Below are 26,796 nucleotides of genomic sequence, written 5' to 3'. Positions count from 1 at the left end.
AACGTTTGTTGCTTCTTCGTTGTTACTCACACACATCACTCCTATCTCCAACCATATTCGGCCTGAGAATGCACCCCTCTTTACCTCAGCTTCCTAAAAACCAAGTACTCTAAGCCTTTCCTGATCCTCCCCTTAGCAGCTAGTGCCTGAGGAACCTTGATTTTAGCTTTTTCATATCTAGTGCCTGGCACATAGTAGACCAGGGATCCTTAATCTAGGATTTTATAATTTCCATATAATTGGTTTCCTTTGTAAACCTAGTATATTTAATGCATTCAAAAAGATGGCACAGTGGATACAGCACTGGGCCTGGAATCAGAAGACCCAGTTCAAATCTGAACTCAAGAGACTGATTAGCTGGGTGATGCCGGACACTCAACTCGTCTCTACCCCAGTTTCCTCACCTGTAAAATGAGAATAATAGTACCTGCCTAAAAGGATTGTTAAGATCAAATGAGATATTTTTTAAGCTCCCGGTAATAGCTATATGAATGTTACTATTATTATTTTAAAATATTCGGAGTAATCTATTGGCTTCCCCAAACTGCCAAAAAGGGTCGACGACACACACACACACAAAAAGGTTAATAACTCGAGGAGTAGACACTAAACAATGCTCGTTGATTGATCTCTAGTGGTTGGTCGGGGAACTTATCACACTGATCAGGGATTCCCCTTATGAACTATTCTCATTTAAAATAACAACAACAAAAAGCCCCTGAGGATTACAGTAGGAAGACCACATGTCAGACTAAGTTTCCCTCCCTCGAAGGTCTCCAAGCACAGGCTGGATGACCGCTTGACCTGCATATTAATATGGGGGGGGGGGGCTTCCTTTCGAGTAAAAGTTGAACCAAATGGTCCTCAGGACCTCTGGGCTTCCAACTCTCAAATTCTCTGATTTAAGGAGCCTGGGGGTCGTTATGGCTTCCTTTAGTCGTTCTTGCTCCAGCGGGCTCCCCAGGAAGGGATGCCTTGGGCCGGTGGCCGGGGGGGGGGGGCACAGGGAGCCGGGGAAGGGGAAGTCACCACAGGCAGGATGGAGGCCAGGGTAGGGAGACGGTGGATCCGTGAGCAACCAGGAAAGGAGGGACAGGACCCGAAGTGAGGGAGGGAGCAGAGGGGGGCAGAGACACGTGAAGCCCCGGGAGGCATCTCCGCAAGGAGAAGGGCCCCGGGGGCTGTTCGGGAGTCCGGCTCTCAGGCTCACCCGAAGAACAAGAGCAGGGCGCTAGGACCCGGCAGCTGGGGGAGGGGGGGAGGCGGAAACGGCGGACGTCAGACTCCCGCCCGTCTGCTCGGCCAGGCCCCAGGCGTCCAGGTCCAGAGGAGACACCGCGCACCTGGGCCAAGCTGGGGGAGGGGTGAGTGAGTGAGAGCCCTGGGCGGGAAAGGGGTTCCTTTGTGGGGAGAGGGGCACGCGAGACGCCAGAGGACGCAGCGATTCTTTCCGTTCCCCCCGCAGCTGAGCCTGGCCTGAGCAGCCGGGGACTAGGGCTTGAGGAGGGGAGGGGCAGCTCCGTCAGGGATCCCCGCCGCCCAGCTCCCGGAAGCCAGCTCCGCGCTGTCCCGGCTTTCATGTGACTCCGCAAGCTCCTCCCCGGCCCCGTCGGGGCCCTTCTCAGTGGTCCTGCTAGACCTGCAACTACGGTGTCCTCAGACGGCCAACCCTACCCCTACCTTGGAACTCGCTGGGTGGGAGTGCCCCTACTGTTCCGGCTCTAGTGACGTAATGTGCTGTGGGGACCCCACCCCCACCCCCACCCTTTTCCTCTCCCCGTTTGCGGCTGGAGCTTTGAGCCCCCAGTGGGGCGGGGCGGGAGGCAGAACGAGGCTTGGGGGCCGGGGGAGAAGTGTCTGCCCTCCTCCGAGAGTGGCCGAGGGCAGGGCGGTGGGGGGTGGGGAACCGAGGCTTCGCGTCCGCAGGCGCTGCTCCGTGGAGGAGCGGAGGCTTCGAGGGGGCCCGGCCAAGCCCTTGCGCCTGGACCGGAGCACAGGCAGCCTCTTCCAGTTTCACAGTGGGGCTGTCATGAAAGGAGGAAAGAATGACCCCCACCCCTGCCCGCGCCCCCTCACCCTCATTCATTCCATAGTGTGGGGAAAATGGGCAGTCGTGGAGGCTCAGAGAGGGCGAGCGGCCGTGCATGGCCACCCAGCATGGTCACTTCGAGGCAGGACCGGGCCTCCTTAAGGCCACCATTAATTGTGATCTCCCATCTCACCTCCCCCTGCATCCTAGAATAAGGGTAGGAGACCGGGTCTGAGCCCTGGTGCCAGGGCTGATTAATGTCCTCCTTGCCACCTTTCGGTGCTAGGCTCGTGATTAGTCCTATTTATAGGGACTCTCGCTTTAATATTCCGCTTGGCACTTCTCTTGCCAGTCAAATCAGTACTGTCTGCAGTGTGATTGTGCTTTAGAGGCACCAGGGAGCCGAGTTAATTAAACCAAGTATAAATAGACTCTGCCCTTGCCTTGCAATTTGCTGAAGTGTTTCTCCCCCTCCGCCTCTTTTCTACCCCCTCTTCCACCTCCAGACATACTCAGCCTACTCTCCTGTCTCCAGGCCTGAGTCACCCGCATCTACCTGAGCTACCCGAAGATACCTGAGCTGCACCTAGTTAGTCTGCCCAGGGTCTAGGCTTTGATTCCATCAGCCAGACCAGACAGGGAATGCAAAAGTTCAAACTTGATGAATTCCTGTGGACATGGGGCTACTCTCAGCAGCACAGTTGGGGATCCTCTTTCCACATGTCCCTCAGTTTTCTTTCCTGGACATCCCTTCACCAGTCTTCTTCCACTCATTCATTCTCTTTTGTACTCTAATCCCAGCCCCTACTCTCTTCTTCTTTCCCCAGTTTCCCTCCAGTTTTCTACCTCTTCCCCTGTCTCTTTTAGCAGCATCTCTAAGGCCTGAGGTATCCTCTTGCCCATTGTACACCCGGACTCCCTAGCTGTTGGGGAACCAAGAGCAAGAATGGCACTAGATTCTCCCAAACTTGCCTTACTCCCACATGTATGTATATTGCCAGGATCAAGAGGAAGAACCCTGGAGGGGATGGAGCACATCTGACTTTCCCCCCTTCCCACAGGTACCATGACCACCATGATGCAGTCACATTACCTGGAAGGCCAGGCCTACTCTGTGCCTTTGATCCAGCCAGATCTCAGAAGAGAAGAGGCCATCCAGCAGGTGGCAGATGCTTTACAGTACCTCCAAAAGGTCTCTGGTGACATCTTCAGCAGGTAGGCATGGCTCAGGGTACAATGAACACAGGCAAATACATAAACTATATGCAAAGTAAATTAATTTCCCCAAGAAGGAGGGGAGGACCCTAGAACCTGGGAGGGTCCAAAGGAAACTGATTGGATAATGAGCTTGAGGTCCACTAAAACTCAGAGATCTTTTCCAGAAAAACTACTGTCTGACCATAGTTCATTTATCTTATTATACTTATGAAATTTGGTTGTTGTTGGGTTTTTTTTAACCCAAATGTACAGCTTTCTATTTATCCTTCTTAAATTTTATATTATTAGATTAAGCTCAATATTCTAACCTGTCAAGATCCCTTTGAATCCTAAGTTTGGCATTCAACATGTTAGCTATCTCTCCCAGCCATGTGTCATTTGAAAATTTGATAAGCATGCCATCTGTGCCTTTCTTTGTCATTGATAAAAATATCCAACAGTCCAGGGAAAAGCATAGATCCCTGGGGCACATCACTGGAGATAAGCTACCAAGCTGACATTGAACCATTGCCATTCAACTGGTTCTGAGTCTATGTAATTGTACTATCATCTCACCCATGTCATTCATCTTTTCCATAAGAATAACATGAGATACTTTATCAAATGCTTTGTTAAAATCTGGGCAAATTATAGCTACAATATCTCCTGAACTATTAGCTTACTTACTGTATCAGGAAGGGAAATAAGGTCAGTCTGTTCACTGTCCATCTGTTTAATAATCAATTTTAGAATTTTTCCAGAAATTGGAATCAAGTTCACAGCCCTGCAGTGCAGCCTCTATTACCTTTCTTGAAAATTAGGACATTTGTCCTTCTCTAGTCAGTCGACCAGCAAGCATTTATTAAACACCTTCTCTGTGCTAGGCACTGAGGATACAAAGTCAAGTTTGCATTGTCAGGGGAGACACTTTGATCATAGATGTAGAACTAGAACGGACCTTATCTAGTCCAAACCCTCTCAATTTACAAGTGAGGGAACGGAGGCCCAAAGAGGTGGTAACTTGTCCAACGTAACCAATGTAATAAGTACAAGAAAGAAAATTTGAACCTTGGTTTGAACTCTAGATCCAGTGCTCTTTCCTCTGAACGATAAATATATACAAAATAAAGAAATACAAGGTAATTTTGAGGGGGAAAGGATATGGGGATCAGGAAAGGCCTTGTGCAGAAGCTGGTGCTTACATTGCTCTATAAGAGGCAGAGATGAGGGAGTGCATTCCAGTGGAGGAGAACAGAAGAGCAAAGGCATGGAGATGGGAACTAGTGTTATATGTGAGGAATAGCAAAGCCATTTTAGCTGGACTGCAGTGTTTGTGAAGGGGAGTAAAGCATAATGAGGCTGGAAAGGTAGATTGGAGCCAGACCCTGCAGGTAATAGGGAACCATAGGAGTTTACTGAGGAAGAAAGTAACATGGTCAGACCTATAATTCAGACCTTCAGTACCTTTCCTTTTCTCCACAATCTTTCATATGACTGATAGAGACTCATGAATCAGTCCACCAGTTCTTTTAGTACCCAAGGATATAGTATAACCTGGCCAGATTTGAATTCATTCAGGTAGGTGATCTCATACTATCTCTTTAATAATTTTGGCTGTCATCTCTCTCTTTCCCTTTTTTCTTCTACCCTTTCTCCTCCAAAGGCTACTCCTTGGCAGAAAAAAAACCCAGTAATTCTGCCTTATCTCTTGTCACTGATCATCATCCCAGTCATCCTGAGCAACAGCCCTATCCCTTCTTGGATTCTCTTCTTTCCCCTAATATAGCTTTTCAAAAAATCACTGTTTCTGTTTTCCTCTCCCTTCCTTGACAGCTTCAGCTCATTCTTTAGCTGTTGTCCTGATGATGCTGTACTTACAGTACCATGCCTCTTTTTAATACCCATCTTCTACTCCCTGCCCTACTCCCTGGCTGAATTGCAACATTTAGAAAGAGGATTAATGTACAGTGAGCCTGAAAAAATAAGTCAGAGCCAGGTCATGAAGAGCTGTCAAAGCTAAACATAGGAGTTTATATTTTATCCAAGAGGAAATAGCCCTTCCATTTTCTATACACATCTTTTGGTTGGCAAGCTCTCTGTGCATCTGTAATAGGTTTCCAAAGTGGGTGATACTGTCCCTTGGGGGATGTTGGAACAACTCAGGGGGTTGATAGTAGTTTGAAACTAAAATTAAAAAAAAACACAAAAACAAAAACAAAAAACAGTTAAAGGGTTAAAGAAAGTAGATTTCCAGGAGGGCGTTGAGTAAATTTTTTTTAAGGGGGCAGTAGGCCAAATAAGTTTGGGAATCTCTTCATCTCTTCAGACAATTCTCATTGCCCCTTCTTCTTGGAATTATTTCCCTTTGTATCTTAAGAATGTTATTCTTTGGGGGCGAAGCCAGGATGGCAGAGTAAAAGTAGTGACTTGCTTGCACTGTCCTTCAAACCCCTCCAAATACCTGTAAAAAATGGCTCTAAACAAATTCTGGAGCAGCAGAACCCACAAAAGACAGAATGAAACAAATTTCCAGCCCAAGACAACCTGGATGGTTGATTAGAAAGGTCTATGGAGCTGGACTGGGAAAGAATTTTACTCTTGAAAGTTATCCCTTCTGGGGTGACTTCCCTTGTAGAATTTTAGTTCATGGGATTCTGTCCCTTATTTCCTCTGAAACTTGAAATTTTCTTTCTCAGAATCAAGAGTGCACGTCAGACTATACCTAGGTTTCCTCTTCTCTGTCACAGACCACAAGGTTCCCATCATTTTTACTCCAGAAACCTTTTTCCCCTTGTGAGGTTCTCACAGTTCCATGCTACTTTTTTATATTCATCTTCTATTCCCTTCCCTTCAGTTAATCAACAAGCACTTACTACGTGCCAGGCATTGTGGTAGCTGATGGCATAGTATTGTTAGTGAGAGTCAGATTTGGATTAGAATTTCCCCGTATTGGTTCTTTTACTGTTGGAAGGATCACACAGCTAGTAAGTGCCTGAGGCTGGATTTGAACCCAGGTCTTCCTGATTCCAACCCCTTTGCTCTATCCACTTCACCACCTAGCTGCCCCACATGTTGTTCCTCTGTGCTGGGTTTATGATTTATTTCCCTGCTGCATCATTCATTTCCACTTGCTGTACAGGTAGTCTTCGATATCCTTCGGTTTAGTCTTATGAAAAAGCTGCTTCTGATTCTCCCTTCACTGTTTTTCACCCAATAACTTCTGCCATGCTTCCTTCCCCCCACTCCTGGATTTCCTCATGTGAGAATATCCTCTTATATACATTGTTATGCCATCCTCCTTCATCTCTCAAAAAGCATACCCATGCAGAATCATAGTCTCTTGTTTCCCATCAAGTCTCAATGATAAAGTCAGATTTGCCACTTTGCATTAAGAATGCTCCTTTCTTGGATTTTTGTTTCCTGGAACTTTTTGGAGCTGCTATTCTTCTTACTTTTTGCAGCTATTCTTTATGATATCTAGCTTGGTGAATATAAAAATTCAGTTAGCTTTTCAAGTCACCAGGCAAAAATCCTTCACTATCATCCTCACATTGTCGCTAATCTTCAATCCCTTCATATCTTCTGGTTCCTTCTCTGCTGCCTACAAACACTTCTATCACATTCATCCTTAAAAATCCCATGAGATTTTTGCTATTGTTTTTCTGCTAGCTATTATTTTTCATCTCTCCTTCCCTTTACAACAAAATTTCTTGAAAAAGACATCTACCCTCAGTGCCTCCACTTTCTCTCTTCTCACTATCTTCTAAATCCTATGAACTGAGGAACATAAGCCTGGCTGTCATGGAGTTTTCAATACCAGGAATGGACACAGACATTAAATGAATGTTAGAAAAAAAAGTCTGTCAAATATGGCTAAGTGACTTTACGTTTGTCATCTTGTAAAGGAGACATTTGATTTCTGATAGAATCTTTAGGTTTTTTTTTTAACCCAGATGTTTGGGTTACCTTTTTTTTTTCCTCCTTGCTACCCAGTCCAGTCAATCAACAATCATTAGTTAAGCACCTACTTTGTATCACCATTGTGCTGGATACTGAAAACAAAAATGAAACAATTCCTGCCCTCAAAGAGCAAACTCAAACACTAGACCCTTCTCTGTCAAGAACTGACACATTCAGCAAAGAATCAGCAAAGAATACTTGCTGTGTGTCTAGCACTTTGGTAGGTGTGGTCAGGTAAATAAAAGTGTAAGATAGTTTCTCTTCCAATCTAGTTAGAAAGACAAGCCATACAAATACAGATAGTAGTCAGAAGACTTTTATTTTATTCCCAGCTCTACAAGTTACTTTACCCTTTCATCTTCCCCATCTATAAAATGAGGGGGCTGGCAACTGGTGATCTCTAAGGTCCCTTTTAGCTTTAAATCTATAATCCTGTGATTAACAGGGAATGGGTAAGATAGCATCACATCTATTTTCAAAGAAGATAATGTATATCTGGATGTTTATAAATGCTTTTTGAGGTGTGGAGGTATTTCCTCTGATCTAATAGTGCCCTACCCACATGCCCTTATTATCTTAACATACAAGCTGTTCCCAATTTCTAGGCCCCAAGCTCCTAGGATTCAGTGGTTATGAGGACAAAGAGAGGTGGAAGGGAGGGAGAGAATTTCTGAGCCAAATTAATTCTCTCATCCCATCTTAACATCTCTTTTCTTCCACCTCTGATATCAGATTTCCTCTTCTCTGGTTTAGGTAGGAACTCTCTCTCTCTCTCTCTGCTCTGGTCCCATTCCAACCAGGTAAACTGGAGCCAAGAAAATGTGACAGCAGAGATTTTCACAGAGACTGAAAGAAATACAAGTATCTCTCAACATATTTCTGCTTCTTCCAACCTTTTCCTCTGTCCTGCCTACAATATCTCCCCTCTCTTCTTCTAGCTACCTATTTCCCAGCCAACATCCCCTGCCAGTTTCACTTAAGAGAAGCTAGACCTAAACCTATAGTCCCTGGGTCTCCATCTGCCTTGTAGGACTTTGTATAAGGGATGTATGTGTTAGGGGTTAGGAAGAGATAATTTCTCTGGTTTACAGCTTGGATACAAATGACTTATATACTTATTCCTTCTCTCACCCCTACCTGATAGCTTTACTTGAGAGGGAGCAGCTGCTTTCTCTAGGGAGAGTAGGGGACATGCAAGAAAGAGGTAGAGTTAGCATTACTAAATAACTTTCCTTCCTTTCATTTTCTTCCTCTCCTCTTCCCCCACTCTTTTTCTGCCTCTCTCCAGTAATTGACACCTGGGAGTACACCAGGTTACAGAACACTCAATCAGCTGCTTGCATAATTAGCAGATTGTTCTTAATTATGCCAAGAGCTGAGGAGGGGAAGATGAAGAGAGCTTAGGTTCAAGTTTTTCTTTGCCTAGGGATAGGAAAGAACAGAATGGGAAGAGTAGAAAAAAGAAAAGTCAGTTATTAAAGGTCAAGGGCCTTTTGGGGAGCACCAGAACAGGAATTGGCTTTGGTGACTTACATGCTGAGGAGTTGGCACGGTTCATTCTGGGACATCTTTCATGTGGAGAGCAGCCTCAATAAAGATCAGGCCCAGAAGGACACAGTGCACGGATCTAGGGGATGGGGAACTTCTTTTGAGAGCATGGGGCTGGGCAGGGTTATTTCTGTTGCTGGAGTCAGAATATCTGGTTTTTGACCCTGATTCCTGCCTTGACATATGAGGTTTGACTATGATGAGTTTTTTTTTAACGAACACACTACAGCTTAGAGTAATAGGATATTAGAGTTAGAAGGCATCTTAGAAGTAAGTTAGTCCAACTTTTCCACCTAATTCATGAAATCTTTTCTAAATGGGAATGTGGTGGAAAGAAAGCTAGTTAAGAGACTTGGACTCAAGTCCTGGGTCCAGTCCTTATTACCTATGTAAGTACAGTCCAGTCATTTAATGTTTTGAGCCTCAGTTTCCTCGTCCATAAAAGCTATGCATAAGGAAAATGAAAGTAACAACTGTAAAAACAATAGGTTGACTAGTTCATTAAAAGTTATTCGATTTAATTCTGCAAACATTAAGTAAAAGCCTAATATGTGCAAGGCACTGATGATATAAAGACAAAAATTAAACAGCCCCAACCTTAACATGGTCTACTGGAGAATACACAAAAGTAAAATAATCGGCATTTTGATAAAAATTCATAAAAATAGTATTTTTAATGGTACTATCACCAAACCTCCAAAAAGTCTAATTCTAGTACCACACTGTGCTATTACAGAGAGTAGCAAAAGTTCTCAAAGACAGCTTCCTCCTTTGCTTCTGGTACTGTATATCGAGGCCAGAAGAAAACGTTTACATGATAGTCCTTTAAATACTGATCCCTTGGTGACATAATTTTGAGGCCTTAGGCAGGACTCTCAAGATACATGTAAATGGGGAGGATATCACACTTAGAAAAAATCCTAGACTTTTAAAATCTACCCATCCCCCCACCAATGAAAACCAAGAAAATATCAGTAACTAATCCTAACCCATGCCTACTTTACTTTCTCTACAAATATTTATGATAATAATGTTGAACCAGAGGAAGGACCTTGTACCTAGCAGGCACTTAACAGGTATGTTTGAACTTCGGTTGAATTGGTGTAAAGAGGTGCTGAAATCTATTAGGGTCATTTCAAGCTTTGTGGGTAGAAAAGGCTGCCTTTTGCTGAATAGTGTGAAAAACTTGTGAAACTAGCAGTAGTTATGATTTTTACTACTTAAGTCTGTTAAAAGTTAAGACATCTTTTAGGTACTGGGAAGGTTCTGGTGTTTCGGTCCATTTGTAGTATGTCTGTTCTGCAGGGCAAGTGTGATTTCTTTAAGTCTCTTCAAATCCTTTTGTACAACCCTAGCAGATGACAGCTCTCAAGTTTAGACAGACCCTTCAGAAGTCATCTGCAGCAGCACCATGCCAGCCCAGGGAAGCATGTTGCTCTCCTCAGAGAATACACTCCCTCATTCCCCACACCTTGTCTCACAGAGCTATCATATGAATGCTGGGGCAAAAAAGGGTTTGGGACAAAGAATGTTTGGAGTGGCACCTCACTCACAGGTGTTGGTCTTTGTGGCAGGATTTCCCAACGGGTAGAAATGAGCCGGAGCCAGCTGCAGGTCATTGGACAGAGAGTCTCTTTGGCTCAGGCCAAGATTGAGAAGATCAAGGGCAGCAAGAAGGCAATCAAGGTAATCAGCACCACAGTCTCTCTCCTCCCCCGACTCCTTTACGGCAAGCCCCAGGCCTTCCCAGCCTATTTCATGTTGCTGCTTTTACCTAGGGTGGAGTACTTCATAACCACCATAGGTCTTCCTCACTACTTCTAGGACATTTTTGTTTTTTTCACTATGGGGTGTTCCACCAAAGGAGAGAGAAACTTCTATCCCTGAAAGTTCCCATCCCTTCTGCCTCCCTGCAGGTGTTCTCTAGTGCCAAGTATCCAGCCCCAGAGAGACTGCAGGAGTACAACTCCATCTTCAAAGGAGCCCAGGATCCTGGGTCTCAGCGGCATATCCGACATAAGATCCAGAGCAAGCACCGACCCCTGGATGAAAGGGCCCTGCAGGTCTGGACTCCCAGGAGGGAAAAAGGGCCTACTGGGATGAGAGTAGGGAGATAATAGGCTAGCCAAGCTTGGTGGGAAGAGTGCTGGGTGACTAAACAGCTATGAAGGTGGTCCACTTGAGTCCACTGCCCCTTCATTTTCTCAGCTACACAACAGAAAATATACTTATTCATATAGGATTACTGTTCCAGAAATACTTTGTAAAATGCCGTATAAACGTGCTGTTACTAAAAGAGTTCGTGTCTGACCCCAGTGCTATCACTGTGCACTGCCCTGGCAAGAAGAGAGTAGGCTGACTTGTGGCTTGTTTACTTCTCTTATCGCCCCTTTCATCCTCAGGAAAAACTGAAGTACTTCCCCGTGTGTGTGAGCACCAAACCCCAGCCTGAAGATGAGGCCGAGGAGGGACTCGGGGGCCTTCCCAGCAACATCAACTCCCTCAGCTCCTTGCTGCTCTTCAACACCACTGAGAACCTGTATGACTGGCAGGAGAGCAAAGGGGGGCAGGATTGATGTCTGGCGGGATGGGGGGGTGACAAGAAAGCTTTGTGCAGCCACAGAGCCTCGTTTTTCCATACTTCCCTTTCCCAGCTTTAAACCTGACCTTAGAGGAAGCAAAGTGGGGAGATAACCTCACCCTGCACTCGGGTGATTGCCAGCTATGCCTATTCTCCATTCCTCAGGTATAAGAAGTATGTCTTTCTGGACCCTCTGGCTGGGGCTGTAACAAAGACTCATGTGACACTAGGGACAGAGACTGAGAAGTTGTTTGATGCCCCCTTGTCCATCAGCAAGAGGGAACAACTGGAGCAGCAGGTAACGTGTGAGTCAGAGGTAGGGAAAGTACTTAAGGTGAGGCTCCAGAGCCTAGGAGTTATCTTAGCACATCTGTGAAGCAAGTGCTTTGTAAACTACTAAGCACGATGAATACATTTTAAGCTATTATTATGATGCTTTCTTTTGGTGGGAGGAACTGCCTAGCCTATTCTGTTTATTTGATCCCAGCCTGGAAAACCTGGCCCAAGTTTATGCCACCCAACCCCCCCCCAATCCCCTGATCAATTTCCTCACGACCTGCTTGCTCTTTTAGGTAGCGGAGAATTACTTTTATGTACCAGATCTGGGCCAGGTGCCTGAGATCGATGTGCCATCCTACCTTCCTGACCTTCCTGGCATTGCTGATGACCTCATGTACAGTGCTGACCTAGGCCCTGGCATAGCACCTTCTGCCCCTGGCACTATTCCTGAGCTACCCACCTTCAACACTGAGCTTGCCGAGCCATTTAAGCCAGGTATTCTGAATAGGAGGAGAGGCTGTTATTCCTACATTATTTCTCTGGCCCTGGCTGAGGTATAAAATGATATTTTATTTTCAGAACTACATGGTGAAACACCAATAGCACCCCCACCACCTCCACCTCCACCACCTCCTCCTCCACCAGCCCCTGCAGTATTGGTCAGTGCGCCTCCACCCCCACCCCTGCCCCAGCTCACCTCAGCCCAGCCAGCCAGTGAGGACAACAGCAGCATGTCTCCTTCAGGTACCAATAAGCATCTCTAACATTGGAAGTTGGGATGGGAAGGCCTCTAAATAGAGGCCTGCCAAGGTCAAACTTATAGGTACCTTGGACACTTTATTTGAAGGGTAGTTTCTGGATCATCCAACCTAGTGGCTTCAAACTATACACATTTACTACTATTTCTTTTCACAAACATTACCTCTTCTAAACATAATTGAGGGAAGGGGAGAATATAGATCCTAATCTCATTCATGTATCTCTGAGCACACTTATTGAATAATAGTTTTCAGCAAATCCTTTTATGATGAACTAGGAATCGATCTGTTTGTGAGCAGGACTTTCAGCTTCATTTACCAGGTACCAAAAGGGAGAGGGAAATTCCCTGAGGTTAAGCTATAAAGTCCCTGCCCAGTTTGGCTGACCCATTCTCAAGTTTGTCTTCTCTTCCCCTCCTTCAGTTGCAGTTCATGTACCCCCCAAGGAAGTAGTAGATCCTTCCAGTGGAAGGGCAACCCTGCTAGAGTCAATCCGCCAGGCCGGAGGTATTGGCAAGGCCAAGCTACGGAGTGTGAAGGAGCGAAAGCTGGAGAAGAAGAAGCAGAAGGAACAGGAACAAGGTAAGGCCTGCCCTCATTCCTGCAACAAAAGGTACAGCCCTGAAGTCCACTGCTTCCGTTTAGCAACACAGGGCCCAGTAAAGAATGCGGGGTCATCCCAGAACTGCTGAAAGAATGATGCCTTTGCCCATCCATGCTTTATGGAGTGTTGCTCTTGGCCAGGACTCACTGTTTGGAAAACCTCTTAGCAGGAAACACCTCTTAGCAGAGTCATCATCCTTCAGGCTTGCTTCCTCCTAGTTTAGAAGGGCTGAGGCATAAGGAGAGATAGAATGACAGGAGGGTAGGACAGATAATGTTGGAAATAGAATATTTCTTGGCATGGTGAAAGCCTATGTGTTTGACATGGAGTAAAGAAGTTTGAGGGTGTATGAGCACGGATGGTTAAGTCTACTCATAAGGGCAAGAGGAGGAGAGGATGACAGTGAGCTAGGTGTTGAAGTTCTTGAGGAAAGAGAGAGATGCCCTAGGGACCAGTATACAATAGCCACTATTATCCAGACTGAACAGAAAATATTGATATTTTGAATACAAGAAGGGGAGAGGTTGCTCAGTAATGGTGGTAAAGGTTGAGTCTGGAAATGGCAGTGGGAGTAAGGAGTCTTCCAACTCCAGCAATATGTCAGGAGCTGAAGCTATAGCTGGAGAAGAGGGCCAAGGAGAAATAATCATTAGTGGGAAGCCAGCTCTCACTGAGGATTAAAGATGGAAGAAGTATAAATAAGGAGGTCTGGGATAAAGAAAAGTTTGTTCAGTATGGAAGAAAGATTCCAGGGAGCATAGTAAAAAGGGTCCAATCAGGACACAGATTAGGGTAGGGCTGAGGAGGCTGGGGATAGCCTTCTTTTATGAGGCCAGTGATGAGAAAAGAAACAGGTGGTGGGAAATTGTTAGAGGGTAAAAGATGAAAAACAAAGCCCAGTATGTTCATAGCTCCCTCTCCCAAGTTGAGGGCAATGTTCCTGGTTGCATCTTGGGGTGACCTGACCTCGCCTTGCTCTTCTCACTCATTTCAAAAGCTTGTAGAAATAAGCTGATTTCAAAAAGCTATAAAAATCTATTTTCATTCATCAGATTCAATTAGCAAGGGACCTCAGAGGCCATCAAGTAGGCTGCACAGGAATCCCTTTCTACACACCATAACCCCTAATGGTCATCCAGCTTGAAGACATTCACCGAAGGAATACCCTCTCTAGGCAAGCCCATTCTGCTCTGAAATGTTAGCAAAAATTTTCCTTATATGAAGCCCAAGTATTCTCCTTTCCCACTCTCTTGACTTGATTATTACAAATACAGTGCTGTATCTATTGCTTGCTGGTGCTAGCTGTCCACTCCCAGACTGAAGTTCTTAATAATCCTTTGGAAGATAAAAATGGAGTGGTGATAATCATGAAAGTATAACCCTGTGAAATTTTCTATCTTTCCTCCCACGATCCTAACCATGGTATTTTTGTTACAGTGAGAGCCACAAGCCAAGGTGGTGACCTAATGTCAGATCTCTTCAACAAACTAGTCATGAGGCGCAAAGGTAAGTATTTGTAGTGGGGCCCTGTGTGCTTCCTTCCAGGGCCCTATCTATGATGCATCCAGCCATGCTTCTAATTCTTTGGAGCTGAGGCAGCCCAACCTTCCCTCACTTTGGTAAATTTTTACTTTCAGGCATCTCAGGGAAAGGACCTGGAGCAAGCACTGGGGAAGGCCCTGGGGGAGCCTTTGCCCGAATGTCAGACTCAATTCCACCCCTACCAATGCTGCAACAACCACCAGGAGAGGAAGATGAGGATGAATGGGAGTCATAGGAAGGCACCTGCTTTCCTTGAAAGTTACACCTGAGCTGTTGCCCCAAGTCAGATGAAACATGGACATCTTTACAGTTTAACCCTGATTTAGTTCTTATTAAAGTTCCTCAGCTCATCCTGGAGATGGGAGATGGAACACATATTGTTTATTTATATTCACCTCTGCTCAAAGGCTCTCCCCCCTTTACTAGCATGTTTCACCCTTCCATTGAACTAAAATTAACATGAATCACAGCTGCATGAACCAAGTGTGCACTTTAATTAAGGCACCAATAGTTATGTTAATCCATGACAGTAAGAGCAAGTCCTTCCTTTCACCATTATTAGAGTAGATGGGGTCCTCTTCTTCAGGGCATGAATAAGTAGTAAATGGGAGATTCAGATATCGCAACGTATAGATATCCACACAGCAAAGACACAGAAATAGACATGGGGTGGGTTAAAATAGACAGAGTGGGAACCCAACAGCCCCCAACATATAAATGCTAATGTCAATGAAAGGAGATAACTGTGACTGCCATTGGCTTTGAAAGGGGAACTGGAACCAACTATATGAACTGTGCTCCTTTAAACCCAGCACCTTTTCAGGAGGCAGGGAGATATCCAGGGAGCAAAAGTAGTGAAACCATGGACTAAGATTTTCTTTGTGAGAAAAAGGGCTAAATGAGCTCAACAGGGAGGTGGTGCTGCAGACGGCAGAAGACTGGAGCTGAATCTCTTCATAGATCCTCAAAGAAGATAGACATACCACACAAACTTGACATGCTTCAGGAGAAATTTATGACAGTCCCACATTATGACTGTCTAGGGGCAGCTTCACTTTGGGTCTGGACAGTGTTTCACAACAAATCAGCAGGAAGGGAAGCAAGAGCTACCAGTAAGACCAAGTGCAAAAATGTCCATTCGCAATCCTTCTTCCAAATAACATCACATTTTTCTTTCTACTTTTACTAAAATGAAATGCAACCTACATCTTTCTCATACTGTAACTTCTCTGTCCATCGCATCCGAGAACTGATTCAGCCTAGACCTGCAACACAAAACCTACAACACCCTAACCCACCACCCATCCACTCAATCTTCTGCTCCAAATCCCAGCTTTTCTTCTAACTTCTACCTGCAAGGTAGGTCCTGGAAGTCTTGCTGTCCAAATATTTTTCACCAACATAAAACTGGCTCCTCCAGTCCTCACACCAGAGGACAGGGCAGAAAGAGCTGGGGCTAGATCCCACCCTCATCCATCTGTGTTTTGTCATCTTTGCAGCCACAACTCCTGTAGACATAACTAACAAATGTAGCAGGCTTAGGCATGTAGTAGGGATTGATGCTCATCTGTCAGGAAGGATCAGATTTCTCCCGGTGAAACTGGAAAAACATACCAAAAGTCTTTGAGAATCTTTTGTTCTAGTGAGGTGTTGCAGGGAGGCAAGAAAGGGAGAGGACTTACCTTCCGCAAAGCAGCAAAAGCTGGCCCAAATGTGGCTTTGATTTCCACCTGGTCTCGGATCCAGCTAGGCAGTTTGGCCAGGATGGATGGGCGAGAATAACGCTGGTCCAGGAGCAGGATGCTGGCAAAGTCCTGCTGATGCCGAATGGCCCTTCCTGAATTGGGAAAAGGCTAGGACTCAGAGTGGGGAAGACTCAAAAGCTCTGCAGTCTCATTTGTCCTTCACAGAATCCAATGTCTAAGGGATCACTCTGAACCACCACCCTACTACAAGTGACAGTAAACAAGCAAAACCAAATTCCTCCCACCCTTGTTTCCTCTATTACCTACCACTCATGCTAAATTCTGGTATTCAGGATGCATGCCAGGCTCACCTATAGATTGGTTGACAGCCTTCATACACAGGTTTTCAATCAAAGATTTCCCTGGGCTATTGGGCTGGGGAAATGGAGAGAAGGCATCAGTACTGTTTTAAAACAAGGAACCCACCCTGCTCCTTATACGATTTACTTCAGTATCCCTAAGGAAAATGATACTCCCATAACTAAGACTGAAAAATAGTTAAAGACCCATAATATGCTCTGCCCATACATGTGACCCCGTGACACAGAAGAGAGAGACCAAGAGGACTGCTTCTATTATTCCTATGCCTAATTAGAGCTTTAAGGTGGCACTACAGAGTTCGTGGCTGGTTGTAAAGTATAAAAATGGTGACAGACTCAAGATAATCTTGCTCCAGTCTGAGGAACTTCAATGAGCCTGTTCACAGTTATGAATAACCCAGCTCTTCACAGCCAACACAGCCTCATAATCCCTTCCAGCCTAAATTAAGGTGAACCTGAGGAGGACGTGAGCTTGGGAAAAGAATTAGTAACAATGACTTGAAGAGACACTCACAAGGGTCTGATCCAGGTACGCCATCTTCTCTTGCAGCTCCAGGGATCTGATGTTGGGGTAGGGCATGCCCACCATAACCACACACCTTCAGAGGGATTAGACCTAGAACTTTACTAAGCACTGTACCACATGCATTATCCCCTTTTACAGATAGCGAAACAGGCTTGGTGAAGTTAAGTGACTTGCACATGATCACAAAACAAGTAAGTGTCAGAGATGGAATCTGAGTTCAGGCACCTCCTTAATCAAAGTCCACCCGTCCCACTTGCTATACCATGTGAAGGAAGGTCCCAGCCTGGTTCTCCCCAAGCCTAAAATCAGGAAGGATCTGGCTGACACCCTAACAGTCCCTCCTCCTAGATTATACTTAGTAGGCACCTAACCCTGGTCTCACCTAGACTGAATCCAGATATGGACACACCCAGTCCAGCTTTCACTCTTCCACACAGCTTTCATCCAATCTCACAGTCTCAGGCCCTTCTACCACCAATGGACAACTTTAGGCAAAAGGGAATTGGTGGCACTGGGCTTAAAGATTTTGTTGCCAACCATGACAACCAGACCATGGGCCTGGGTTCTCAGCTCCTGGAGGGCAGGGGGAGAAGGAAGGGAGTAAGGACCAGAGCTTAGACTTACCGCCCTAAGTCATCAGAGAAGTTGATCCCTTCACTCATCTTCCCTCCAACCACAGAAAGGAGAAGGGCCCCAGTCATCACACCTTTCACTTGGCTGCATCGCTGAAAGAACATCCCAGATCAAGAAGCTGCTTAATTAGATATCAGTTCAATAAACCAATCAAAAACAACATATTAAGTGTTTACTATGTGCCAGGCATTGTGAGATACAGGCACAGAGTCCCTGCCCTGAAGGAGCTCAGATGTTACCCATGATCAGCTATTATGGGGCACTTATACATATCCACATAACCCTGCCCTACGGTTTTACAACTATACCTCTTACCTTAATGCACCTGGAGTATTCAGTCAGCACCTGTTCCACCTGGTTTGCTCTGTTAGGCTCCTGAAATATCTGGGACAAATATATATATATATATATATATATATAAAAACCAAGAAGAGGGCTAAAGGATCACAGGATTCCTAGTCCTGTTCCCTAGCCCTTTGTTCTGAATAACACTTTATGGGTGTTATTCATTCTTATGAGACAATGATCCTTTGAACCATGTAGATGCTTCCAAGGAAATTACAAACCAGAATGACAGGAGAGTAAGACTTGGGGAAAACAAACTCCTATCTAGGGGTGGGAAATCTACAGCCTCAAGGCTACATGTGGCCCTCAAAGTCCTCAAGTTTGGCCCTTTGAATCCAAACTTCACAGAACAAATCCCCTTAATAAAAGGATTTGTTTTGTAAAATTTGGACTTGGTCAAAAGGCTGCACCCAAGGACATAGAAGGCCACAAGTAGCCTTGAGGCCACAGGTTCCCCACCCCTGTGGACTATACCAAGACCTGAAACAGAGGTCTGATCTTCTGAGGAAGGCCACGAATTCGGTAGATGCTTTTAACTGTGGGGCCAGACTAGAGACAGACTCACCTTCTTCTTCACCGCCAGACGAGTCAGCAGACCACTCTGCTCCCAATGTGCTTGTACCTTGTACAGGTACTCATAGGAGGGGAAAAAGCAGACCACACCCCCAGGGACCACGTTGCATAGGTTGCAGAGGATTCGGCCAATTTCATCCATCTGAAAAGGGAGAAACAAGAAGTCCCACCCCCACCCCCCACAGCCCATGGCTGGATGAGACACTATCCACAACAGGATTTTCAACAAAGAGACAAAAGTCACTAATCCAAAGAAGCCTGGGAGTCAGTAAGAGTAAGTGTGGGAGAAGATAAGCATCCTGGGGCAAAGAAGCACAGGTTATGATCCTAAATGGTACTTTTTAGTAAATGGTAAAGTATTGACAACTTTAAAATGCTGACAAAGATAAAACAAGTGTGGAATATACTCCACCTTTACTTGCTCTGGACCTTCCAGCAATAATTAAACCAGATATTAGATAGAGCATTAGATACCCTACCAACTGTACTGTGTCGAGGGCAGGGTTAGTTTTTAAGTATGTGGTAAAGGGGCAGAAGGGGTAGGGTTCAATGACAGCTTTGTCAGTTGCTTCATCCAAAAAAAATACTTGGGTTTTAGAATTTAGAGTTTTTTTAAAGAAGGAGGAAAAAAGGTCCCCTCCCATCCCTTCCCCACTTGGTACAAATCATCAATCTTCTTGAGCAATGAAGGGATTCGATGCCTGACCCTAAAAGATAAGATACAATTCTAAACTAATCTCTCTTCTCGAGGCAGCTATGTGGCACAGTGGATGCGGGGCTGGGCTTGGAGTCAGGAAGTACTGAGTTCAAATGTGGTCTCAGACACTAGTGCTGTGACCTCGGGCAAGCCACTTAATCTCACCTCACTTTCCTCAACTATAAAATGGGGGATAATAACAGCACCTACCTTGCCTGGCTGTTTTGAGAATCAAATGAAGTAATAAACATCAGCACAGTGCCCAGCACATAGCAGGTACTATATAAATGTTTATTCCCTTCACCTCTCCCTTTCTTCAGTCAAAATGGTTTTTACTCCCTCCACTCTACAATAATTTTTCTCCTACAAGTGGAATGGTACTGACCATTTGAGGCAGTTCTCTCTTCTGATAGATGAATTCCAACTGCTGATTAGAGGGCCCACTGCAAAGGACAATGGGTAGAATATTGTCTGGAGGGATTACGTGGCCTGACAAAAACCAGAAATAAAGACTAAGATGAAGACCAAAGCTATAGCTAGAGGTAGAACTTAAGCAAAATTATCCTTGTCCTTCTGGAGGAGATCTAGGATGACAATATAGAAGAGTAGATCTTCCTCTTCTAGGGGAATATTCAAATCTATGAACTATGAAAACATGGGTGGAGAAGAGGAATACAGAAGCATGAGCTTTAGAGTACATAATTGGAAGAAAGTTAGCCAAGGATGAACCAACCACCTGTGTCCAGCACAGTTAGGGTGAAGTCAGAGTTTTTAATCCCTATCAGAGCCAGGCCTGGGAAGTAGGACACAAGGTCAAAGAGGAAGCAATTAAGGACCTCGAGTCACAGAGCCCTCAAACTGCACAGTCCCAAAACATAAAGCCATGGCCAATGGGTAAATGCCCCTCAGTATACCCCATCTTGGGAAGGAGTACTCACCACAGGAAAACTCAACCACACGCTCTGTTCCAATCCCAGCACACTCTAACAACTGTTCACGAAAATCAGCCATCTAAATAAAAACCAAGATACAAAAAAGCCAATCATCAATGAGAGACAACGGGGACAGGAGGCTGAGTTATGTGGGATGGCAATGAAGCAGGGTAGAAATGTGTGTGTGGAGGTAGGAGCGGGGGAACCTGGGGAGAGTCAGATGATCATCTAGTGCAACCCTGGCATTTTACAGATAAGGAAAGAGATATGATGAGCAACTTCCTCAAAGTCACTGTGCTAGTAAAAAGAAAGAAGAACCAAAATTTGAACCTAACTCCTCTGAATTTACGGGGAAAAAAAAGGTTGAATACTCTATGGTGGGCATGGAAGAGCAGTGTGGTGGGTCAAGGAGCAAGAGTGAGGGAGCACAAAAACAGGTGATTTCTCAGGGAGAAAGTCAGGGTCCATAGGTTGCTGAAGCATACACAGGAGGCAGGCACTAACAAGCTGAGAGGTGTGATGAATGGCAGGGGAGCACTGCCACCTTGTGGACAAAGCCTCACCCTGACTCTGGCCACCCTTTCCCAGACATGGGGTTACCACCCATCACATGTACCAGAAGAGTGAACTAAACACAAGATGTACCCACGCTCCTCACCGGCTGCATGGTGCCTCCAGCAATGATCATTGCCCGACATTCCTTTACCACCTGGGCAAAGTGCACCGAGGGATTCAGGAGGAGAAATCGGAGGCTACTCTGACTCAAGCTGCCTAAAGAAAGGAGACAGGAAGGCAGTTGCTTACGAATAGGGAGTGTTAAGCCCCACGGATACCTTTTCCTTGATTAGAGCAAGAAAGCTGGACACAGAGAACAGATACTTTCCCCACTACAGGGTCTGAGGATGTTCCACATTAGGATACATGAGAAACAATGCCAACTCTAGGTTCTAATTCTACCTCTCACATTTACTAACTTTGTGACCTTGGGCGAGTCACTTTACTTCCCTAACTTTCCTCAGCTATAAAATAAGGGCACTGAACTAACTGTATGTACCTTGAGGTCCCTTCTACTTTGAGAGTATGATCCTATGAACCACTACCCTTTTCTGGGATCCCATTGTTTTTAACAACTTTCCTTCCAGGGTTTATTTATATTTTCAAAGGCAAAAAAACTAAACAATGCCCTGAAAATGTCCATTCTGTTACTCCCTTCTAATATCATTCCCTCTGTTCTTGCACATGAAGCCTCCCTTTTAGGTATCATTTCCATTCCCTGTGGAATACATGAGACTGACCTTACCTCTTTACTACCTCATAATGACTTCAAGAGAGAAAAATGGGAATCCTTACTCATGTATTCCATCGGGTTTTCAGAGAGAACCTAGCTACAAGAGGCCTAGGCTTGGAGGCAGGATTACCTTGTCTGCTCACAATTATCCTGCCATCCTGGTTGGCAGTGGTGAGAGCTGCAAGGAAGCTTTCAATCTGCATCAATGGAGAGCCAAGCCAAGGTGGTCTGCTCTCATCCTCTCCAGAAGGAGATGATGGAGCTGCTGCAAAACAGAAAGAAAGGTGTCTAAAATGGAAGAGGAAAAAACCTTCCTGAAGCTGTTAACCATTTCTTCTGCCCAAGAATTTGGAACCTGGCTTCTTCCTAACCTTAACTCACCTCCAGTCCCAGGCTTAAGGCTCTGCAAGAAGTGTTGGAAACCAGCCAACTTGGATCGCTCTTTAGAAGGTGGAAGGATAGAGACACCACCATATTCCTTGGTGAATCCAAATAGCTGTATTGGGGCAAACTGCAAATATTATACCCATTTTACAGATCAAGAAACTGGTGCTCAGGGAAGATTAAATACATTGCATAAGATCAATACAGCTAGGAAATGGCAGAACTAGAGTCTAATGACTCCAAGTATAACAACACTAGAGGTAGTTGCCTAAAAAAAGGAAGGAGGGGTGGGGGAGGAAGGTGGAGAGCTACCTAGTAAAATCTTCTAGATGGAAAGGAACAGCTTCAAATTGCATTTCCAAAGGACCAACAAGATACTAACTATTTCCTTGTGCCCCAAACCTGGCCAATAAAGCCCATCTAAATTGGAAGATATGCATAAAAAGAGAAAGTATTTACCTTTCTGCTAACCATGCTCTTCTCAAAATACCGCTGTACCTGTAGAAACAAGGAACCAGTACTAAGTCCCAAATGTTACTACTGGTGAAGGACAGCAGTAGCACAGACTGCTGACACTCCCAAGAATCCAAGTCTTATTTTAGCCAGGAAGTTCAACCTTTCATGTCAAAATGTTCCCAGGGTTACTGACAAATCATAAAATAGATTCCCTTCTGCTCACTCTAGTGAAAGTTCAACCTAGTAGTGAAACAGCCAAATGGCCGAAGAAATAAAAAAGAAAACACCTAGGTAATTAACCATCAAACATTCACCTTCTCACACCAAAATACCCAAGTCAAATAAGCACACCTTTTCTCTTCAAAGGACATCTCTATAGGGGCAGCTAGGTGGCACAGTGGATAGAGTACCGGCCTGGAGTCAGGAGGACCTGAGTTCAAATCTGGCCTCAGACACATAATACTTCGTAGCTGTGTGAGTCTGGGCAAGTCACTTAACCCCAATTGCCTCACTTAAAAAAAAATCTCCCCCACACACCAAGCTTATATGAAAGCTTCCAATTTCAACACAATTCTAGGACTTAATACGCCTATTAGTTGGATTTAGACATGTAGAACACTCCAATCTCTCTGCTATTTAGGAACTAACCCCCATCTTTCCCACCCCTGATTTTCTTCCTATTGACTGTCCTAATTTAATTTAATAAATATTATGTACCTACCACTACAAGGCACCTTAGGTACAAAGTACACCAATAACTCAGACAAGGCAAGACTTTAAGTGCCACAAATGGTACAAAGTGCTATGAGGGGCTCCAAGGAATTAAGAGGTCACTTCCACCTGAGGGTTCAAGAAAGGGTACTTAGAAGAAAAAGCTTTTGAACTGAGTCTTGAAGGATGTGTTGGAAAATTATGATAAGTACTAATAAAAGCCAGAACACTGCAAACAGAAGGAACTGCTTCTGGAAAGGTACAGATATGGTAAAATACTGGGTAAGTAGCTAAGCTTAATCAGGATATAAGACATAGAGAATGAAGTTAGCACAGGATAAGGCTGAGAAGTGACTTAGAGCCAAAATGCGATAGATCCTGCACACCAAGATACAGAGTTTGAACTTTATTGGTAGGTAGCCTTTATTCAAGGCTCTTGATCAAAGGAAGTATATTTTTTAGGAATATAAATTTTACAGAAATATGTAAGAAGAACTGGAACACAGGCTACAAATTTCTGGTTAAGACAAAATTGTAGATAGTATGCACAAAGCAGAAAAACTCAAATACTCAGATCAATGATCTCATGGAATTGGGTATTTCTTATATACAATCCCCTGGCCTGCCCATCCTGCATGACTCTTGTCTATGTCCTCTCCAATTTATCACAGAGTTTACTCAATCTACTAGAGGCTTTGCTTACTTTCTCCCAATACCTTAAGGATATCAATGGAGCACTCAGGCTGTCTAGGTGACACCTTTTATTCTTGTTCTTCATTAAAATTCTTCAGTGTTGCAGCCCGATCACACCCAATCCTTTAGAGGCAATTGCTTTCAAGAAATCAGAGGGGCCTCCTTTTTCCAGGTCTAGCTTACACAGACAGCCAGAAGCCTATAAGTACTAGGGAAGAGGTTGACCCCAAAAGGCATGTGGGTCCAGCAGCATAGCACATGAAAGCCTTCTAGTGCATGAACAAAGGTAAGCCAGGGACACCTAGAACTTGCTGCTATGTCACTCTGGCCCCAAACCAAGGCCAGGAGCCTACAAAGTTCAGGTCAGAACAACAGTAATCAGACCACATGCTACACAGTGAATGCAATCATATTTTCTAAAGTCAAAGGAAATAGAATTAATGGGGCTTCAAGGCCCCATTTAGAAGGCAAAAACAGTACAGATATAGATATGCTTTTACTTTTTTCTCTCCATATATAAGATATAAATGGTTCAAATAAGAAGGGTTAGAAAAATTACCCTTAGAAATTACTGTTTAGAAAATTACTATTTATTTGGGTCCATTTTTAATTAAATGTAGTTTACTTTGAATATTAAGTTTATAGTAAAATAAGTTTGGTGTCTGTAACTAACAAAAGCCTGAACTGGGATGTTAAAGGTTGGCATAGGATTTCTTTTTCAAGGAAAAAATTTGAGACATTGCACAGGAAGTACAGAATCACGATATGTCAACATTAGAAGAAACCTCAAAAATCATCTATACCAATCCACAGGAATTCCCTCTCTAATGGACGTTCTCAACAGCTGATTGGACATCAGGAAAGAAAGAAGACAGAGATGACTCTGAGGTTTCCAGTCAGACTGAATAGGAAAAAAGGTGGCACCATTAGCAGAAGTGGGGAAAAAAGGTGGTACCATTAGCAGAAACAAGGAAATAAGGAGGAAGAAGTGATCTGGGAGGGATTATAAATTTGGTTTAGATATACCGCATTTGAGGTGCCAAGAAGTTACCTAGGTGGAAATATCCAATAGAAAACTACAAATAAGAGACTTGAATAGGAAGAAATCTGTGGCAATATGGAAACCAGAAGGAAAGTGGGTTCACTAGGGTTAAGATAGGAAAAGATGATCTTTTATCATCATTCTGACCCATTTTAGTGATGGGCTAGGACTTGACTCTTATTAACCTCTTGGCTCCAACGAGAGCTTTAAAAACAGAAAATGTCTTCCCTGTTTATCCTATGGGATAAACCATAACTACCTATGATCACACTTTTATATACCTTTGGCATTCTTGGTTCATATACTTTGCATTTGCTGATATGCTGCTTTTAACTGTTCTTAATCCACTTTAAATATATTTATTATGTCTTCTCAACTAGACCTCAAACAACTTCAGTACAGAATCTCTTCCACAGGATTTAGGACAATGATCTATTTGCACATAAGCGAGGACTCATCAAAGATTTTTAAATGACTGCGAAGCAGAGCTTCACAGATCACAGAAATTCTATAGATGGACACACCTAGAACACACATAAACTCTACCTTGAATAGGTTGATATTGTCAATCTGGCTCTGAAACAGGAAGTCATTGATGGTCTTTAACTCAGTCCCTGAGAGTAAAGAAAATGAAGATTCCTCATATTTCTGAGTTCTGCAGATCTCAGTTTCAAAATCCTTTTCAGGCCTAGTTCAGCTAAACGTGTTCTTACCTGTTTGAAAGAGGTTTTGAGTGTTGGGATTCTGTTTCACATTTCCTGGAAAAAAAAAAATCAAGCCATGACATGAGGAGATTGCTACTCTATATTGCTCCAACTCACCTAAATGCTCAGTGACAGTAAAGGGAACCAATATACACACGCATTTATGCATATGCACATGCACACACGCTAAACAGTAAGACATGTTCCCTAAAGGAACTCACATACTATTAAATGTCATCTTCTTTTTACAATGTTCCTTTGAGGCAGGGAGAAAAGCAGGATAATCTTATTTTACAGAGGGACAAGGAGAACTAAAGAACAAACCCTGGGGCCACATAATGAGTCAATTATAAAGTCAACAGAACCCAGGAGTCTGGAATGCCTGTCTCAAGCATTACGTGGCCTATATGATGAGGGACATGCCATGGTAAATAAACAAGAAAAAAAAAGGATCAATCTGGTTTAGAAGGTTAGTGGATTAGATAAGAATAGAACTTCTCTTACCACCCAAAACAGTCACAAATTTCTCCAGCAAATACAAAATTTGTTTGATGTACATCAGGTTCTTGGCCTTCAAAAGTTTCCTATAAAAGAGCCAATGAACATCAAGTAACCTGAAAATAATACATCCATACCCCCAGCCTTGGTTCTCTGGCCCTTCAACAAATCTCTTTTGTCTGAAACCATTACAAGTGGGCAACCCATCACAGGGAACCCCCAAGGGAAAAGCTGACCCCCAATGTCTAAGGACTTCAGTGATCAGTAGTTTAGTAATGGGGTTAACCATAAGCTCAAATTAACCACAGGCCTGTAATAGGACACATGCTATTATCAACTCAGTAAATGTTCTGCTCCAGGGCTGCACAAGAGAAAATATACTTAGAACCCTTTCAACTTGTGGCGGCTAAGACTTAGGAGAAGCCCAAGTCTTTTTATCATGTCCATTTATACCTCTAGAGGAAGCTCACCTGTAGCGCTCCATATATTGAGACAGCTGGGAGTGAGCCTGGCAGAGCTAGGAGTGAACAGAGAAAAATGGCTGTGAAAGAAAAACCTGCTCGTAGGGTGAGTTACCCAGAACTGAGGCAGCATCATAGAAAAGTGAAATTTCCAAGCAGGCCTTCAGTATGGCAGTCAAGGACTCACACGAGTAAGGAAAAGTAAAGAGAAGTAGCGGACATAGATGCAGTATGGACTAAATCAATCAACAAACATTTATTAATCTTACTATCTGCCAATGGGTCAGGCA

At 44.2% G+C, this 26,796-nt stretch overlaps 2 protein-coding genes across 10 annotated transcripts in view; one reads left to right on the top strand and one right to left on the bottom strand.

Annotated features, from left to right (window-relative positions):
• The first annotated feature begins 1,282 nt into the window (after window positions 1-1,282).
• WASHC1 (WASH complex subunit 1) lies at window positions 1,283-14,977 on the top strand. Of its 4 annotated transcripts, none has more exons than XM_021001511.2 (11): window positions 1,283-1,364; window positions 3,091-3,244; window positions 10,309-10,420; window positions 10,651-10,797; window positions 11,137-11,273; window positions 11,481-11,613; window positions 11,888-12,089; window positions 12,174-12,338; window positions 12,776-12,934; window positions 14,394-14,462; window positions 14,594-14,977. In XM_021001511.2, the coding sequence occupies exons 2-11, from the start codon at window positions 3,096-3,098 to the stop codon at window positions 14,731-14,733; spliced, it is 1,413 nt and encodes a 470-aa protein (XP_020857170.1). In that variant the 5' UTR covers window positions 1,283-1,364; window positions 3,091-3,095; the 3' UTR covers window positions 14,734-14,977. The 4 variants fall into 4 exon arrangements, with proteins under 4 accessions (XP_020857170.1, XP_078012145.1, XP_020857172.1 ...); XM_078156019.1 differs by lacking the exon at window positions 14,594-14,977 and adding an exon at window positions 14,009-14,130; XM_021001513.2 differs by lacking the exon at window positions 1,283-1,364 and adding an exon at window positions 1,563-1,695.
• DDX11 (DEAD/H-box helicase 11) overlaps window positions 14,970-26,796 on the bottom strand; it is a 42,567-nt gene continuing 30,740 nt past the window's right edge. For 5 of the 6 annotated variants that reach the window (XM_078156013.1, XM_021001504.2, XM_078156007.1 and 2 more), the window contains 17 exons: window positions 26,516-26,562; window positions 26,052-26,131; window positions 25,557-25,601; window positions 25,390-25,457; window positions 22,401-22,439; window positions 21,939-22,068; window positions 21,688-21,822; window positions 20,928-21,040; window positions 20,276-20,348; window positions 19,723-19,826; window positions 18,633-18,782; window positions 18,038-18,106; window positions 17,714-17,814; window positions 17,078-17,162; window positions 16,555-16,618; window positions 16,181-16,335; window positions 14,970-16,098 (listed from right to left, as the gene is read on the bottom strand). In XM_078156013.1, coding sequence (XP_078012139.1) covers window positions 16,069-16,098; window positions 16,181-16,335; window positions 16,555-16,618; window positions 17,078-17,162; window positions 17,714-17,814; window positions 18,038-18,106; window positions 18,633-18,782; window positions 19,723-19,826; window positions 20,276-20,348; window positions 20,928-21,040; window positions 21,688-21,822; window positions 21,939-22,068; window positions 22,401-22,439; window positions 25,390-25,457; window positions 25,557-25,601; window positions 26,052-26,131; window positions 26,516-26,562 — 1,488 coding nt within the window. In that variant the 3' untranslated portion in view covers window positions 14,970-16,068. The remainder of the gene's footprint in view (window positions 16,099-16,180; window positions 16,336-16,554; window positions 16,619-17,077; window positions 17,163-17,713; window positions 17,815-18,037; window positions 18,107-18,632; window positions 18,783-19,722; window positions 19,827-20,275; window positions 20,349-20,927; window positions 21,041-21,687; window positions 21,823-21,938; window positions 22,069-22,400; window positions 22,440-25,389; window positions 25,458-25,556; window positions 25,602-26,051; window positions 26,132-26,515; window positions 26,563-26,796) is intronic. The other variant, XM_078156009.1, reaches the window with a different exon arrangement.

Source organism: Phascolarctos cinereus, unplaced genomic scaffold, assembly GCF_003287225.1.
Source record: "Phascolarctos cinereus isolate Bilbo 61053 unplaced genomic scaffold, phaCin_HiC Scaffold_1;HRSCAF=81, whole genome shotgun sequence".
Lineage (NCBI taxonomy): Eukaryota > Metazoa > Chordata > Mammalia > Diprotodontia > Phascolarctidae > Phascolarctos > Phascolarctos cinereus.
Note: the sequence above shows the minus strand (reverse complement) of the source record. Positions and strands in the feature narration are given on the sequence as shown.